At 42.3% G+C, this 13,715-nt stretch overlaps 1 protein-coding gene across 1 annotated transcript in view; it reads left to right on the top strand.

Annotated features, from left to right (window-relative positions):
• The window catches only part of ACSL3 (acyl-CoA synthetase long chain family member 3), a 113,955-nt gene that overhangs the window by 92,878 nt on the left and 7,362 nt on the right, over positions 1-13,715 (top strand). The window contains exons 8-13 of the mRNA XM_073674599.1: positions 583-654; positions 1,679-1,818; positions 3,610-3,782; positions 5,104-5,178; positions 8,266-8,457; positions 10,848-10,962. Coding sequence (XP_073530700.1) covers positions 583-654; positions 1,679-1,818; positions 3,610-3,782; positions 5,104-5,178; positions 8,266-8,457; positions 10,848-10,962 — 767 coding nt within the window. The remainder of the gene's footprint in view (positions 1-582; positions 655-1,678; positions 1,819-3,609; positions 3,783-5,103; positions 5,179-8,265; positions 8,458-10,847; positions 10,963-13,715) is intronic.

Here is a 13,715-nt window from a genome sequence, read left to right as displayed (position 1 = left end):
CCGGAGCTCTGCATAACTAGGCGTTCCTCTGCCGAGCTCTGCAAAACTAGGCGTTCCTCTGCCGGATCTCTGCATAACTAGGCGTTCCTCTGCCGGATCTCTGCATAACTAGGCGTTCCTCTGCCGGAGCTCTGCATAACTAGGCGTTCCTCTGCCGGATCTCTGCATAACTAGGCGTTCCTCTGCCGGAGCTCTGCATAACTAGGCGTTCCTCTGCCGGAGCTCTGCATAACTAGACGTTCCTCTGCTGTAGCTGCATAACTAGGCGTTCCTCTGCTGGAGCTCTGCATAACGAGGCGTTCCTCTGTAATGATGTGTGCATTAATTCATTTGCAGTGTACATTGTACTTAACTGTGTCACACGGTGCAGTAATCCAGGGATCTGCCGATGCTCATGATATAGGATTGTGTATATTAACTGCTAATGTAGAACAGATGTTGATGATGAAAACGTCGGAGTGACGCAAGCCATGTACTGTTCTCTGTGTAGGTGACGAGGACAAAGAAAACCTATCAGTCTGATGTACACAACTGAATTTGTATCGCTAAAAATAAATAAAAATATCTTTTTACATCTTACAGTCCACCAAAATCAAGAAAGGAAGCAAGGGCGATGCCTCCGAACTGCAGCCAACGCTGATGGCCGCTGTCCCTGTAAGTGACTTTAGTGCTGTGCCCCCTGTTGTACTCATTCCTGTAAGTAAACCGTCCTGTCATTAGGACATTGTGTGAAGACGTCCAGGTACAAATATTTACTCTGAATTCCTGCAAGCGACGTAGATGAGTGATTGAGCAGGAGCGAGCGCATCAGATGTCTTCTGACCCTTCCGACGTCACACGTTGGGACATGGAGGATGTCTCATCACCTGGCAGCGAGAACTAAATGCTATGTTCTCTGTTACCACAATACACACATTCCAGCCTAAAATCTCCCAACCGTAATCCTGCCGGTTAGGAGACACATCGGCATGCAACCCCTCCTTCATGTATAATGACTTCTGCTTCATTTCTGAGCTATTTCTGCTTTTTATGGCACCTTTAAAAATCTCTTCTGTTTTATTTCCTTTTTTATCCTACACCCCCCTCCAAAGAAAATGTAAAAGATATAGAGAGGATAAAAGTAGCTGCTAAATGGGAACAACAGTGTGAATCTTATCAGTTTTAGGATAGAAGGAATAGGGGAAATATTGTTGCACGCTATATTCAGATTGTTCTGCTCTTTCATTGGTGAAAATTCACATTACAAGGCTGATAACCCGGGTATTAGGAAACCCCTTTTCTGGGTGTCAGGAGACATTTGTGCAGACTGTGGGGAATGCTGAGGATTTTCTATGTGTAGTATTATCTTTATCATGCGGAGTCATTTCAGAATTTTGTCCAAAAACTCACATTTTGTATGAGCGATAAATATGCTGCAAAATCCACAGCCAAATGTGGCATAAAAAGTGTCCGTAAGGGATCATGTGATATATAGTCATTCTTTTGTCCTAAGTTACTATATTTTGTACGAAAAAACCCCCCAAAACAATAAAGATATGATAATGATAGCAAGTATCACAGTTATTAGATCTCCATTCGTCATACTTTCTATTGTTCACATCTTTGCTTTAACTAGTTAAAGAAGTAGAATGTTTTTTGTGGTTTTTGTTGTAGCGAGTACCTTGCTATGTTTTTTTAGGAAATCATGGACCGCATCTATAAGAACGTCATGAGTAAAGTGGCCACCATGAGTCCTGTTCAGAAAGGTCTCTTCTCCCTTGCATACAACTATAAAATGAAGCAGATCATGAGAGGTTACAGCACTCCGCTGTGTGACAGGTAAGCCTTCCTCCTCCATATTCCTTCTTATTCTGTTGTTTCACCCCTTTCCTCATCCTCTTTGCTATAGAATCCATATGGAAATTGCAAAGGGGAGGATCAAACTTGGTTAAAGTGTAACTGCAAGTTAAAAGGAACCTGTCAGCAAGGTTTAGTACCCCAGCTGATCTAATCTGTGTTAGCTCGCTGTAATGCAGATTAATCCGTACCTTGGTTTTTTCAAACCTTTATTCCATTTCGGAGTAATCACTTTTCTAATTTTTATGTAAATGAGCCACAAATGCAGCAGGCTTGGCCCTGCACTTACTGCTGTCCGGCCTCTCTGGTCACTGAATGACAGGACACTCTTTTAGCAGTGACCTGCTTTCCCCGCTGGAGATCTTGCGCTGGTATCGTCATTCCTAGGGTGGCACTTGCACAGTCAAGACTGATGGCGTTTTGAGAGCCAGACTATGGATCTCCACATGTGCTGCGACAGGGAATGATGACGCTTCCTCGAGATCTCCGATGGGGGGAGGCAGGTCTCTCAGACTTAAGTGACCTGTCATTCGGTGACCGGTGGACAACGTTTGGCGGGAAGAAAGGGTGGAGAGCTGTAAGTGCAGGGCCAAGCCCCCTGTACTTGTGGTTCATGTGCATAAAAATTGGAAAAGTGATTACTTGGGAATGGAACAGAGGATTGAAAAAACAGTTAATCTGCATTACAGTGACCTAGCAGAGATTAGATCATTTTGGGTACTAAAGCCTGCTGACAGGTTCCCTTTAAACAAACCTCTGACACATCATGGAGCTATGTTTCATCCGAGCGTGAAGATTGGCCCAGACACAGTGTATAAACTGCTCTCGTCTCTATGACATGTCATAAACTTTCTGAACGTGCACTTCCAATTTAAAAGCCGGTAATCCAAGTCACACTTGAGCCGCTCGCTACGTGTTGGGTATCTGGATTGTGCATGAGGAAACCTCCTCTCCTGCTGACATGTCTGGCTCTGGCTCTAGTCTTTCTTGGTAAAATATTGTGTTTTTGCATAAAAAGTTACTTGGTGCATTGATAGCTCACAATTTTTTTTGGCATCCAATTTGGCACAATCTCAGGACATTTCACCCCTTGTTAGTGGCTTCATAGTCTATCTGGATTCTAGTCTACTGGCCCATGTGAGTTTGACAAAATCAGTAGGTTACATTTTCTCTACGGATGGTGAAGTTATGCTGACAAGGGATCTGTATGACCAGCAAGATCTAAATGATCCTGGGTTAGTAAGGTCAGTCTAGCTAAGCCGGGAAAAATGAGGCCACCGAGAGGTACAGTATGGCGTGACTTACATTGTAAGCAGAGCTCCAAGAAGTCATCATTTAGGGAAGAGCAGCGTCTCGGCCTGGATCTTTTAATGGATTAGTGTTAAGTCTAGAGATGACAAGATGGAGCGTGTGTAGTCCTCAGCACTTCCGTGAGTGTTTTCCTCTTTCTTCTAAGAATCTCCTATGTTAATGGCCTTTCCCAGCTGTCGTCTGGCAGAATTCAGTTGTTCAGGCGAAGAGTGACCCCGCTGGGTAAATGACCCTTCTCCAGAGTAGGGTCGGCTAAATCCTATGTTATCTGTCTACAGAAGTGCAATCATATTAGTTATTTCCTGAGCTGTATAGTGCATTTACTTGTGCATAAAAGACCTCTTTTACTTACAGTACTAGTACGGTATGGTTTGTGCGATTACAAAGGGTTTCCACCTGAAATGAAGGATCCTTTGATGATCCTCTACTAATAACATTTTGCAATCTCTCTTGTCTCTACAGGATTGTGTTTCGGAAAGTGAGGAAGTTACTAGGCGGAAAGATGAGGGTCCTGCTTTCTGGTGGGGCACCTCTTTCAGCTGCCACCCAACGCTTCATGAACATCTGCTTCTGCTGCCCAGTTGGTCAAGGGTATGGCCTTACTGAGACATGCGGTGCTGGCACAATCACAGAAAGTGAGTTTGGACTTCAGTCATAAAGAACATTTGAAGAAGTTGTCCACTACTTTTACATTGATGGTCTATCCTTAGGATATTTCATCAATGTCAGATCGGCCGGGGTCAGACAGCCGGCACCCTCAACTGTTATTGGTGGTGGGGGCCGCCGGCCGGAAGTACTCACTTGCGGAGCTGCTCAGTCTACTGATAGTGGCCGGAGTTTGTTACTGCACATCCGCCCCCTATTGATTTGAATAGGAGGTGCATGTGCAGTACCAAGCTCCAGCCACTATCAGACGATGGAGCAGCTCCGCAAGTAAGTACTTCCAGCCGACGGCCTCCGCCACCAATAACAGTTGATCGACAGAGGTGCTAGGTGTTGGTGTCCTAAGGATAGGCCATCAATGTAAAAGTAGTGGCCAACCTCTTTAATAGAGGGGTTTCTCTCACTTTGGGGTATACTGTACATCCTTGCATTACACACAGTCCATTCATTTTATTGGGAACTGTGTACTACTGCATTTCTCCAGTGGTGGCGCTGCAGACAAGTAAATGTCTGCTTTTCAGCCCCAGCAGCTTAAAAATTTTTGTTTTAAAAAAAGTCAGTAGTAAAAGCATTCTGAAGTATAAGCAGATAGATATAGCGCCCTCCTCTTTGTGGGTTTGGTCCGTATCGCCCACATGATTATACGGTATAAAGGGAAATTATGGAAAGCAGCACTCGCTTGTTAAGTGAAAAAAAAAAATTGAACAGGTTGTCCAGGTTTGGGACAAAGGTCTCTCTGTGACTGCAGATTGCCGTCGTGACAGCTTGCTGTTCGAACTCTGTAACGATATCTTGGTGTGAGCTAGTTGTCACTTGGCTGCATGTATATGATTTTCATACTTATGGTCACATATTGACCAGATCCGTCTGGCTTCTCTCAATAGAAGTGCGGCACGTAATTGCAAAAAGTGCAAAACACATACGTGCCGTCCTGTGACCAGCCGCTCGCATCCGGGATCGGTGACAGCGTGTGCACCACATGATTCTGCAATCATGTACAGTGACAGCAGAATTTTATTCCAAGCCTGGACAATCCCTTTAACCCAGATGTGTCATTCTGGCTAGGCAAGCCCTCTTTTAAGCTACGTGAGTGCTGCTCTGCATCATTTGGCTTTATAGTCCCAGCAGCGGTCATTAGTATATCACCCGGTCATCGGTTGATCACTAGGGGAATGTGCTCATCACATTTTCCTTTAAAGATTTTAAAGCGTTTTCATTACGGTTTAATGAAGTTCTAACGTGTGGGTGCAAATGGTATAAGAGCATTAATTTTCGTTATTGCTTGTTTTTCAGTGTGCGACTACAGTACAGGCAGAGTGGGAGCGCCTTTAGTTTGCTGTGAAATAAAACTTAAGAACTGGGAAGAAGGTAATTTAAGCCACATAGAATTTATATTTTATAGAAAAGTATAAATGGCAAAAAAACCCTCACAGATTTCCATCTTCTCTTGCTGAATAACTGAAATGTTTTTTTTCAAGCTTAATGATCTCCAGTAATAAGACAACAAATGGTTCTCATTGTGTGAAGTTACTTTAAAGAGGATCTATCACCGGGTTTCTCAATATACATCTTTGATGAAGCTGGTGTGCTTACTTTGAAAATTAATGTCAGAATGGCTGAATAATCCTTCTTGAAAGTTTTCCCGTCTGTTATTAAAATATGGATTTGGAGTCCAGCTCATCTTAATATTAGGTTTCCAAAGGCACTCTGACAAGGATTTTCAAAATAAATCCATCAGTCTCATCGGGTCTAAGAGATCTATTTAATCTACAATTTTATAGTCTGGTTCATTTATTTGGTTTTGCTGTAATCTCTTCTTGTACTTTGTACAAACAGGGGGCATAGCTCCACTTTCTGAGCTAAGTATTTCATCTGTTTAGCTTCCCATGGATAGGTGTCTCAGTAGAGGCCCTGTCCTGCTCGGCCCTTATTTACATTGACGTCTTTTGACACAGGTTTTAATACAAGAGACAGGTTAGCACCATCCCAATGGGTACACCTTGTCGTGGTGGGATGACTTTTATCCTTTTTTTTTTTTTTAAAATCAAAATAGCGTTAACTAAGCTCCCTATGTTATTTACATGTACTATTACTATTTACTTGCTGTAGGGTATATGCTCATTTTGTTTTGTTTTTTCTTGAGTTTTGTCTATGAAATGGCCAGTTTATATCTTAGGCCGCAGTCACACCAGCGTATGGCATTGGATGTGAAATACTAATGACACTCGGCTCCTGCTCTGCTGTGAGTGTGAGCCGAGTGTCAGTGCTCTGTGCTCCGATCCTCTCGCATGAGAAAATCACAGCACAGCTGCGGAGGAGACTGAGAAAGTAATTTCACCATCTTCTCCATTGCCTGACTCGACATATATCGGACTGCACTGGGATGACATCCGAGTGCAGTCCGATGTTTCACATACACCCATAGACTTGTATGGGTGCGAGTGAAATGAGTCTCGCTGCCAATCATCGCATGCTGCGATTGTTCTCTCATGCCGAATCAGCACAAGAAAATAATCGCTGATCTGAGCTACCCCATAGAATAACATTGGGCAGAGTGCTATGTGATGTTTTATTGCATATCACTCGGCCATGTTATACGGTAGTGTGACCCCGGCCTTTTAGTCTGGCCCAGTTCTTTTGCTTTGCTGTAATCTCTTCTTGTACTTTGTACAAAGAAGGGGCATGGCTCTACTTTCTGAGCTAAGTATGTCATCAGTATAGCTTGCCATGGATGGGTGTCTTGGTTGGGGCCCTGTCCTGCTTTGCCCCTTATTCACATGGACTTTGATACATATTAATACAGGGTAAGGTTGTCATACTAGAGACAGGATAGGACTGTTCTGATTGGGTACACCTTGTCGTGGTGGGATGGCTCCCTATGTACTATTACTATTTGCTTATTTACTTGCTGTAGGGTATATGCTCATTTTGTTGTTTATTTATTTTTTTTAGATCTATTTAATAATACATTCAGTTTGTATTGTGAAATCAGATGATGATTCTGCTTTAAAAACAATCTACAAAAAATATTAAATAAATGTGATAATTGTTGTCTTTTCTTGTCCTAATTGGCATTACAAAATATGAAATCTGTGATATCTGCAGTATAATTGATATGCCGGCTAATTTTCAGCGTGAACACTCCTGCAGTAATATGCTACAGATTTTTTGCATGCAAAATTGCAATAGAAAATGTACTGCCTATCTTCCCTGAGAGAATGGACCTTTTAGACGTGACCTGCCAGGAGGTCATTCTGAATTGCGGTTGAGAAACCATTTTGACAGATTAGTATCTTTAGTACTTAAAGAAATGCTGTAGGTGTTCGCTTCAGTATGGCTTTGTAACCAAATCTCATCCATACTCTCAAACGTCAGTATATATATATATACAGGGTGGTCCAAAAGTAGGTGGACAGAAAGTGTAATAAGGTTATGAAGGGGGAGATTTATCAAACAAAATCCAGTAATTTTAGATAACATTATGTGGAGTGATGAAGCTTCTTTCAAATTATCCGGCCATATTAACAGACATAATTGTATTTACTGGTATAATGAGAACATGCATTTAACATTAGAGCAACAACTAAATGAGCCTGGTGTCAATGTTTGGGGTGGTATTTCAAGTTTTGGTGTTTTAGGACCAATATTTTTTGATGGAACAGTCACAGGAGATAAGTATCTCGAAATTCTAATGGATCAAGTTGTTCCCAGTTACAGCAACAGCCTAATTCAAATGACCTTTATTTCCAACAAGATGGGGCTCCTCCACATTATTCAAGAGTAGTCTGCGAGTATCTTGATGAAACATTTCCTAATAAATGGATTGGCCGAAGAGGCCCACTTGATTGGCCGGCACGTTCACCAGACTTGACCCCAATGGATTTTTTCTTTTGGGGAGTACTCAAGGACAAAATTTATAGTCGAAAACCAAAAAGTGTCAGCGATTTGAAAAATTACATAAGAGATGCATTTCAAGAAATTAATACCCAAAGAGACTTGTGCAAAAAAGTTTGCTGAAGCGTAAGAGGCGACTTCAAAGCTGTGCAAATTGTAATGGAAAACAGTTTGAGCCCCTGCGTTGATAAAATTTAAGGGCTTTTGTTTTATTGTTCAGAATAAAATTTAATTGTCAATGTTATGCTTGTGTTAGTAAATATACTTTTATATATAAATCAAAATAAATATTATTTTCTGGCCACCTACTTTTGGACCACCCTGTATATATTTTTTCTTTCCATGAGACTTTCTGCTATTATTAATGTCCCTATGATAGACCTTTTCCCCTAATAGAATGTGTTAAGTGTAAGCTTGAAGTGATTCATCTCAGTGGGAGCCATTAAATGCATATTCCCATTTCTGGCATGTTTCCTAATTTCTTACTCTGTATTGAGGATTATGCTGGTAATTAGTTTCTCCTTTTTACCATCCTAATGTACAACTCATTTAATCAATTAGGCGGCTACTTCAACACTGACCAACCTTGTCCCAGAGGAGAGATCCTGATCGGTGGCCCCAATGTGACCATGGGATACTACAAAAACCAGCAGAAGACCAAGGAAGACTTTCTAGTGGATAAAAACGGCCAGCGCTGGTTCTGTACTGGGGATATTGGAGAATTCCACTCTGACGGCTGCCTAAAAATAATTGGTAAGTGTTAACCAGTGAGTAAAACATTCTTCTACATTCCATTTTTTAATTTTTTACGAAAATTGTCTAGTTGCATTCTTTATCTTACCTGGGATCCTGTGCTGCAGAGATATTCGGCGTCTCCCTACTTGTTGCCTCTGGAACTTTCTCCCCGCAGGTGTCGAGGCAACTCATGGGCTTCTGGGTAGGCATATAAAAGGGGGAGATGGAAGAGGGAACCCCCAGTATCTGCAGCCCTGGAACCAGGAAAGTGTAACTTACTAGTGTAGCTGTGAGATTTGTTTCATCACTCTTAGTATCTTCAGTCAGTTCTTAGATTCCCTATGGATGGGGTGTGGGTATTTCACCCGTTAAAAACTCCAAATTGTCAATTTTGGAAGCACAAATATATATATTTATTTCTAACATTGGTCAGCATTTTTCATCTGATAACATTGGGCAGCTTTCATATAGGTGCAAAGCAAGGATGGGTAGTTTGCCGCTTATCTTTACTAACAATACAATATCCGTAGGTAAATAGGCATATACTGAATGATTTCCCACAATTGCCCAATATTATCCCCGCACTTTGCTGCTAGCACATCTTTTCCGATTGCCTATGCTGGTCATAGTAATGGGTGAGTCTGATCCATACTTGTGCAGTCAGCATTCTGAGCACTGCTAGATCTGCAGCAGAGAACAGATTCTATCACAACTGCTGCACCCAGTAAACTAAGTGATACATCGCTGGAATTGGGGTCTCTGTCCCTACATCATGCTGCTGTCAGATTACATAGCAAAAACCGGGTGACAGATTCCTTTTAATATTTTTACTACTTGAGATATGATAGATGCAGACAGTGCGATTGTGCAGTTTATGTATGTTCCTATTACTAGTTATTTAAATTAATTGGCATATATCCATATAATTTGTACATCATTGAAGGGAGTTCTCCTCTTAGAATTAGCTTGGTGGACTTGCAAAGATGGCTACTTAGGGAAATGTCTGACCAGCTGGATCTTCCTCAGGCTATTACAGCTGATCAGCGAGATTCCTCGGCCAGACGCCATGAGATAATTTGAGAACCTCCCCAACTTAATTTCAAAAAAGACACGAGGATTTGACGAGCCCTTTTATAGTCTTTTAAGAATATAACAGGCTTGTGGAAATAGATATTAAGGGGTTTTCCGAGCTCCAGACAAAATCCTGCAGTCAGTCTATCGGCGTGGTGACGGTGTGCAATGTGCCAACTGTCACGATTCCTTTGTATTTTCACACGAGTGAAGACGAGATTCTAATCCGCTTCTCTCTATTTTCCATTGAAAACCCCTCTAAATAGTAAAGAATTGCCAATTATGTGCAATCTCCTACTTTATGACGCCCTTTTTCTCAATGAGGTGATTCTCTCTTGTTTTTAGCATGTGATGTTAAACCCACATAAATATATCTGAATATACGGAGAAACTATTAAGGTACCAGTTTCCACAGTTTCTATCCAATACTCTTTTTAACTCCTCATGTAAGTTTTCCAGTAGTCCGTGTACTAAAGAAGCCAATTCTAGAGCTCCTGTAATCTCCTATTAGCACTTAATTACTTGTAGCTGCTCTGTAATCACTAATTAGACCGGATGCTACTAACAGAATGGTCCATTTAACACACTGACCCGCTGGTGAACACGTGGGCATCCTCTCCGGTTGGCGATGGTGCTGTGCCCTTACACAGTGTAGTGACCTGCATAGTGCACAAAGGCTATGGTCCTCTCTATAGGAGCCAGTGATTTCCCAGAGACTCTGCTTCTTGATAAAGCGCTGAGATTATTTATTTTATTCCAATTTTTGTACTAAATTTTCTTTTGCTTTGTAACTTTAGAGAGAATGCTGGGGTGTCTGTGTTTCAGGCGCTCATAACTTGTCCTATGGTTATCATTACTTGGGCTCTGTTCACATCTGCATTGGAAGCAACGTTTGGTGACTTTTTCACAGATTTGATCATATTTGCATGGAGAACTTAGCACCTCACATGCTTCTTTTTTACACTACAAAAATATGGACACCTTGGCGAAGTCTGAGATGGTGTCAAGACGGCCGTATTTCAATGTCTGTATACGGGTATATTTGCCTTGTCTGCATGTGGAGGCCTCCTGGACCTGAACCTATGACCTCTTGTATAGCTATGAGGCTGCAAGTTCTGGTCAGTAGACACGTGGTCAGTCCCGGGCATTGCGGTCGGTATACGAACTGTGAAACATGGCCGTCTGCAGCTTGCTTGAGAGTCAGTGGTGTCCATCCGATGACGAGTGAGATAATAAGTTGTGGAGCCATGACGCAAGTGTGAACAGAGCTTCAATATGATGCCTTCTTGAGCAAGGCTTGTAGATGAAGGTCTAATGTTGTCAAATATGTTCTCCAGACAGGAAAAAAGATCTGGTAAAGCTTCAAGCAGGAGAATATGTTTCCCTGGGTAAAGTGGAGGCGGCTTTGAAGAATCTCCCCATCGTGGACAACATTTGTGCATATGCAAACAGGTGAGGGCATCTCTCTATTAAAAATGACTCATGGTTTTGACTGAAACGACTGGTCAGATTTCTGGGACTACTCGCGAGGTAGAGACACAGGAATTATAGTAGGAAACTACTCCTCCTACCTTGTGTTAGGTGTTGATTGCTAACTGTTCTGTAGAAGTCGATAGAGAACAGTATATTCTCATAATGGGGAGTAAATGCCATGGCCCCAATTCATCAATGATGAGGAGACATATTGTAGTGTGAGGCGCCTGAATCATTAACAGGCGCACAACTCTTAATGAATCCGGCGAGCCTGAAAAGTGGTGTATGCCTCTACGCCTCACCACAAATCTTACTCCAGTCAGGGACTGCAGTAATATTTGTGGCGTAGTGTCATGAATCAGACAAGCTGCACCATCATGCTCTGTTCCACCCCTATCCTGCCCCAGATCCACCCATTTTGGCAGAGCTGAATGAAACTACCGTGAAAATGCCAAAAGTTGCAGTATTTTTGCACAACCTTGACTTTTTTTTGTGACTTTTACACCAGAATGGGCATAATGGCTTTATGAGACTATGTACTTTGTTGGCTCTGCTTCTAATCCCAAAAAGATTTCTGAAAGGACAAAATATGTGAATTTTTTCAAGTTGACGGACTTGTGGCTCTTAAAGGGTTATTCTGGCGCCACTCAGTTCGGCGTTGAGTGGAGCAAGAACCTGGTGGCGTGACATCTACAGACAACTGCCAGGATAACCGCTGTCATATGTCCTCACTTTATCATTCATAGTAAGACCACAAGACGAGGTGCCCCCCACAGGTATACTCACCAAGACTGTGAGGGTCATAGGATGCTATGTTCACTCTAGAAGAACTCCGCGGTTTCTGGCAGCATATTACAGCCATCCTTTTTTTTTTTCCTTTTCTTAAATCACTTGTTTCAATTTTTATGAATGGCAAAAATTCATAGAAGAGATTGAAAATAAAATGCTGGAGAAGTGCAAGGTCTCATAGTTATAGTATGTCCATCAAGCTCATCCCAGGGATGAGAATAGGATATAGGTGCATTCATTGTGCTCAGCTATGTAATAGATCCGTGGGTCTCTACAGTGCTCCTCATGTTGTGTTATAGGCCCCTATTGTACGGCTGGGTATCTTCAGTATTATAGAGGCACATGGAGGATTTTCTGTATGAATCCTTCAGAAAAAAAAAAATAGTGAGCCATATTTCTGACGTTTTGTGTCCTAGATGTATTTATTGCTTCTATAGAAAAGCGCAGTGCCGTACTGTACTGTGGATAGAGATTTCATTTGAGGACAGAACCGTACATGTCCAAAGTACATGGATTTACCCTATAGAACTGTAGGTCTCACGCGGCATAGTTCCTCGGCTCATGGTCTGATTTCTCCTCCTCGCCTCCCATCCTGGTGGAAGAGTCATCTTTTCCATTGATTTAATAATGTCGTCTGAAATGTTTCCAAGTGGTAATGATCTAGGATGGTGCTGTGAATGTTCTCCTGGTATCGCGTCATGCTTTTCTTCTCCTGCATACAGATGAGTAATTTCCTTCCAATAGAATAGACATCTTCCATGGGATTTACGTCTGCAGAAATCTATGCTGTATGCTGGTAAAGGGCATCATGTGAGGAATGACGATATAATGCATTCTTCTCAGCTGGCCATGTTTGCTAATGAATAGGTTTTTGGTCCTTCATCCTATATCTCTGTAGGTATGATCACCTGATTAGAGCAGGAGTGTTAGTATGTAAAGCATATTACTTCTCTAATCAACATCTCCTTAGAGAAAAACTAAGCTTAAAAATGAATGCTAAAATTAAGAAATCAAGAAATGTAGGTGCCTCTTTCTTTGTTAGACTGCAGCATCTTCTGTACAGTCCTTGAAATTCCAGCTGCCCGATCCTCATGTCCCCCAGCGTCATCAGTGGGGGAGAGTTGGGGAGGCCCCTATACACAGTAGATGGTCAACCTGAAATCCGTGGGTTCAGACAAACTTCTTATAATATATATTTTTTTGTATGTTTAGTGGTTGGGAATATTTTTTTTCTGCCAAGAGCCATTTGGATATTTATACCATCCTTCGGGGGCCGTACAAATTGCACGTTCTCTCCACCCAAAAAGTATGTCCTGACGCTGGCACTGGTGTCAGAACGTAATCTTTCATTGCATGCGCCTCAGCATTCAGTAGTGAATGCTATGTGTGCTCACAGAGCAAGAAGGAATTAATGAGCTGGTGGCCGTCAAAATACAGCTGCCGGCTCAAGCACTGTGATCCCCGGAAATCTACCCGTGGGCCAGATAAAAGGTCATCGAGGACCTGAAGTTCCCCACCCCTGTCCTAAAGGGACACTGATCCTCAAAACTTCTCTGTGACAGTGGGGATCGTTCCTCATAAAAGATCATTCGTTGGCTTAAGGGCCACAATACACCTCAGATGAAAGAAGCCCAAACTTCATGACCACTTGATGTGTTTGGGGCCTCCTGACTCTCCCCCAACTTATAATGTCAGGGGAGATGATCGGCACATTGGAATTATATCGCCCTTTTTTTGGGGGTTCCCGTCTGTCCATTGAAAACGCATGGCGCTCGTGTATGATGGAGTCAGGAGAGAGAATGGTCAGCTAAATAAACTTTCGTCTGCCGGCTGCCACCCTTACTGTGCTGCAGAACCAGTGATGTCTTGTACATGTAGAGCCTACAAATACTGAGCCATATACTCTAACATGCAATAGTGCTCATAGGGCCAACAGCGATCAT

Source organism: Phyllobates terribilis, unplaced genomic scaffold, assembly GCF_046119375.1.
Source record: "Phyllobates terribilis strain yellow unplaced genomic scaffold, ASM4611937v1 Scaffold_3__8_contigs__length_932513732, whole genome shotgun sequence".
Taxonomy (NCBI): domain Eukaryota; kingdom Metazoa; phylum Chordata; class Amphibia; order Anura; family Dendrobatidae; genus Phyllobates; species Phyllobates terribilis.
Note: the sequence above shows the minus strand (reverse complement) of the source record. Positions and strands in the feature narration are given on the sequence as shown.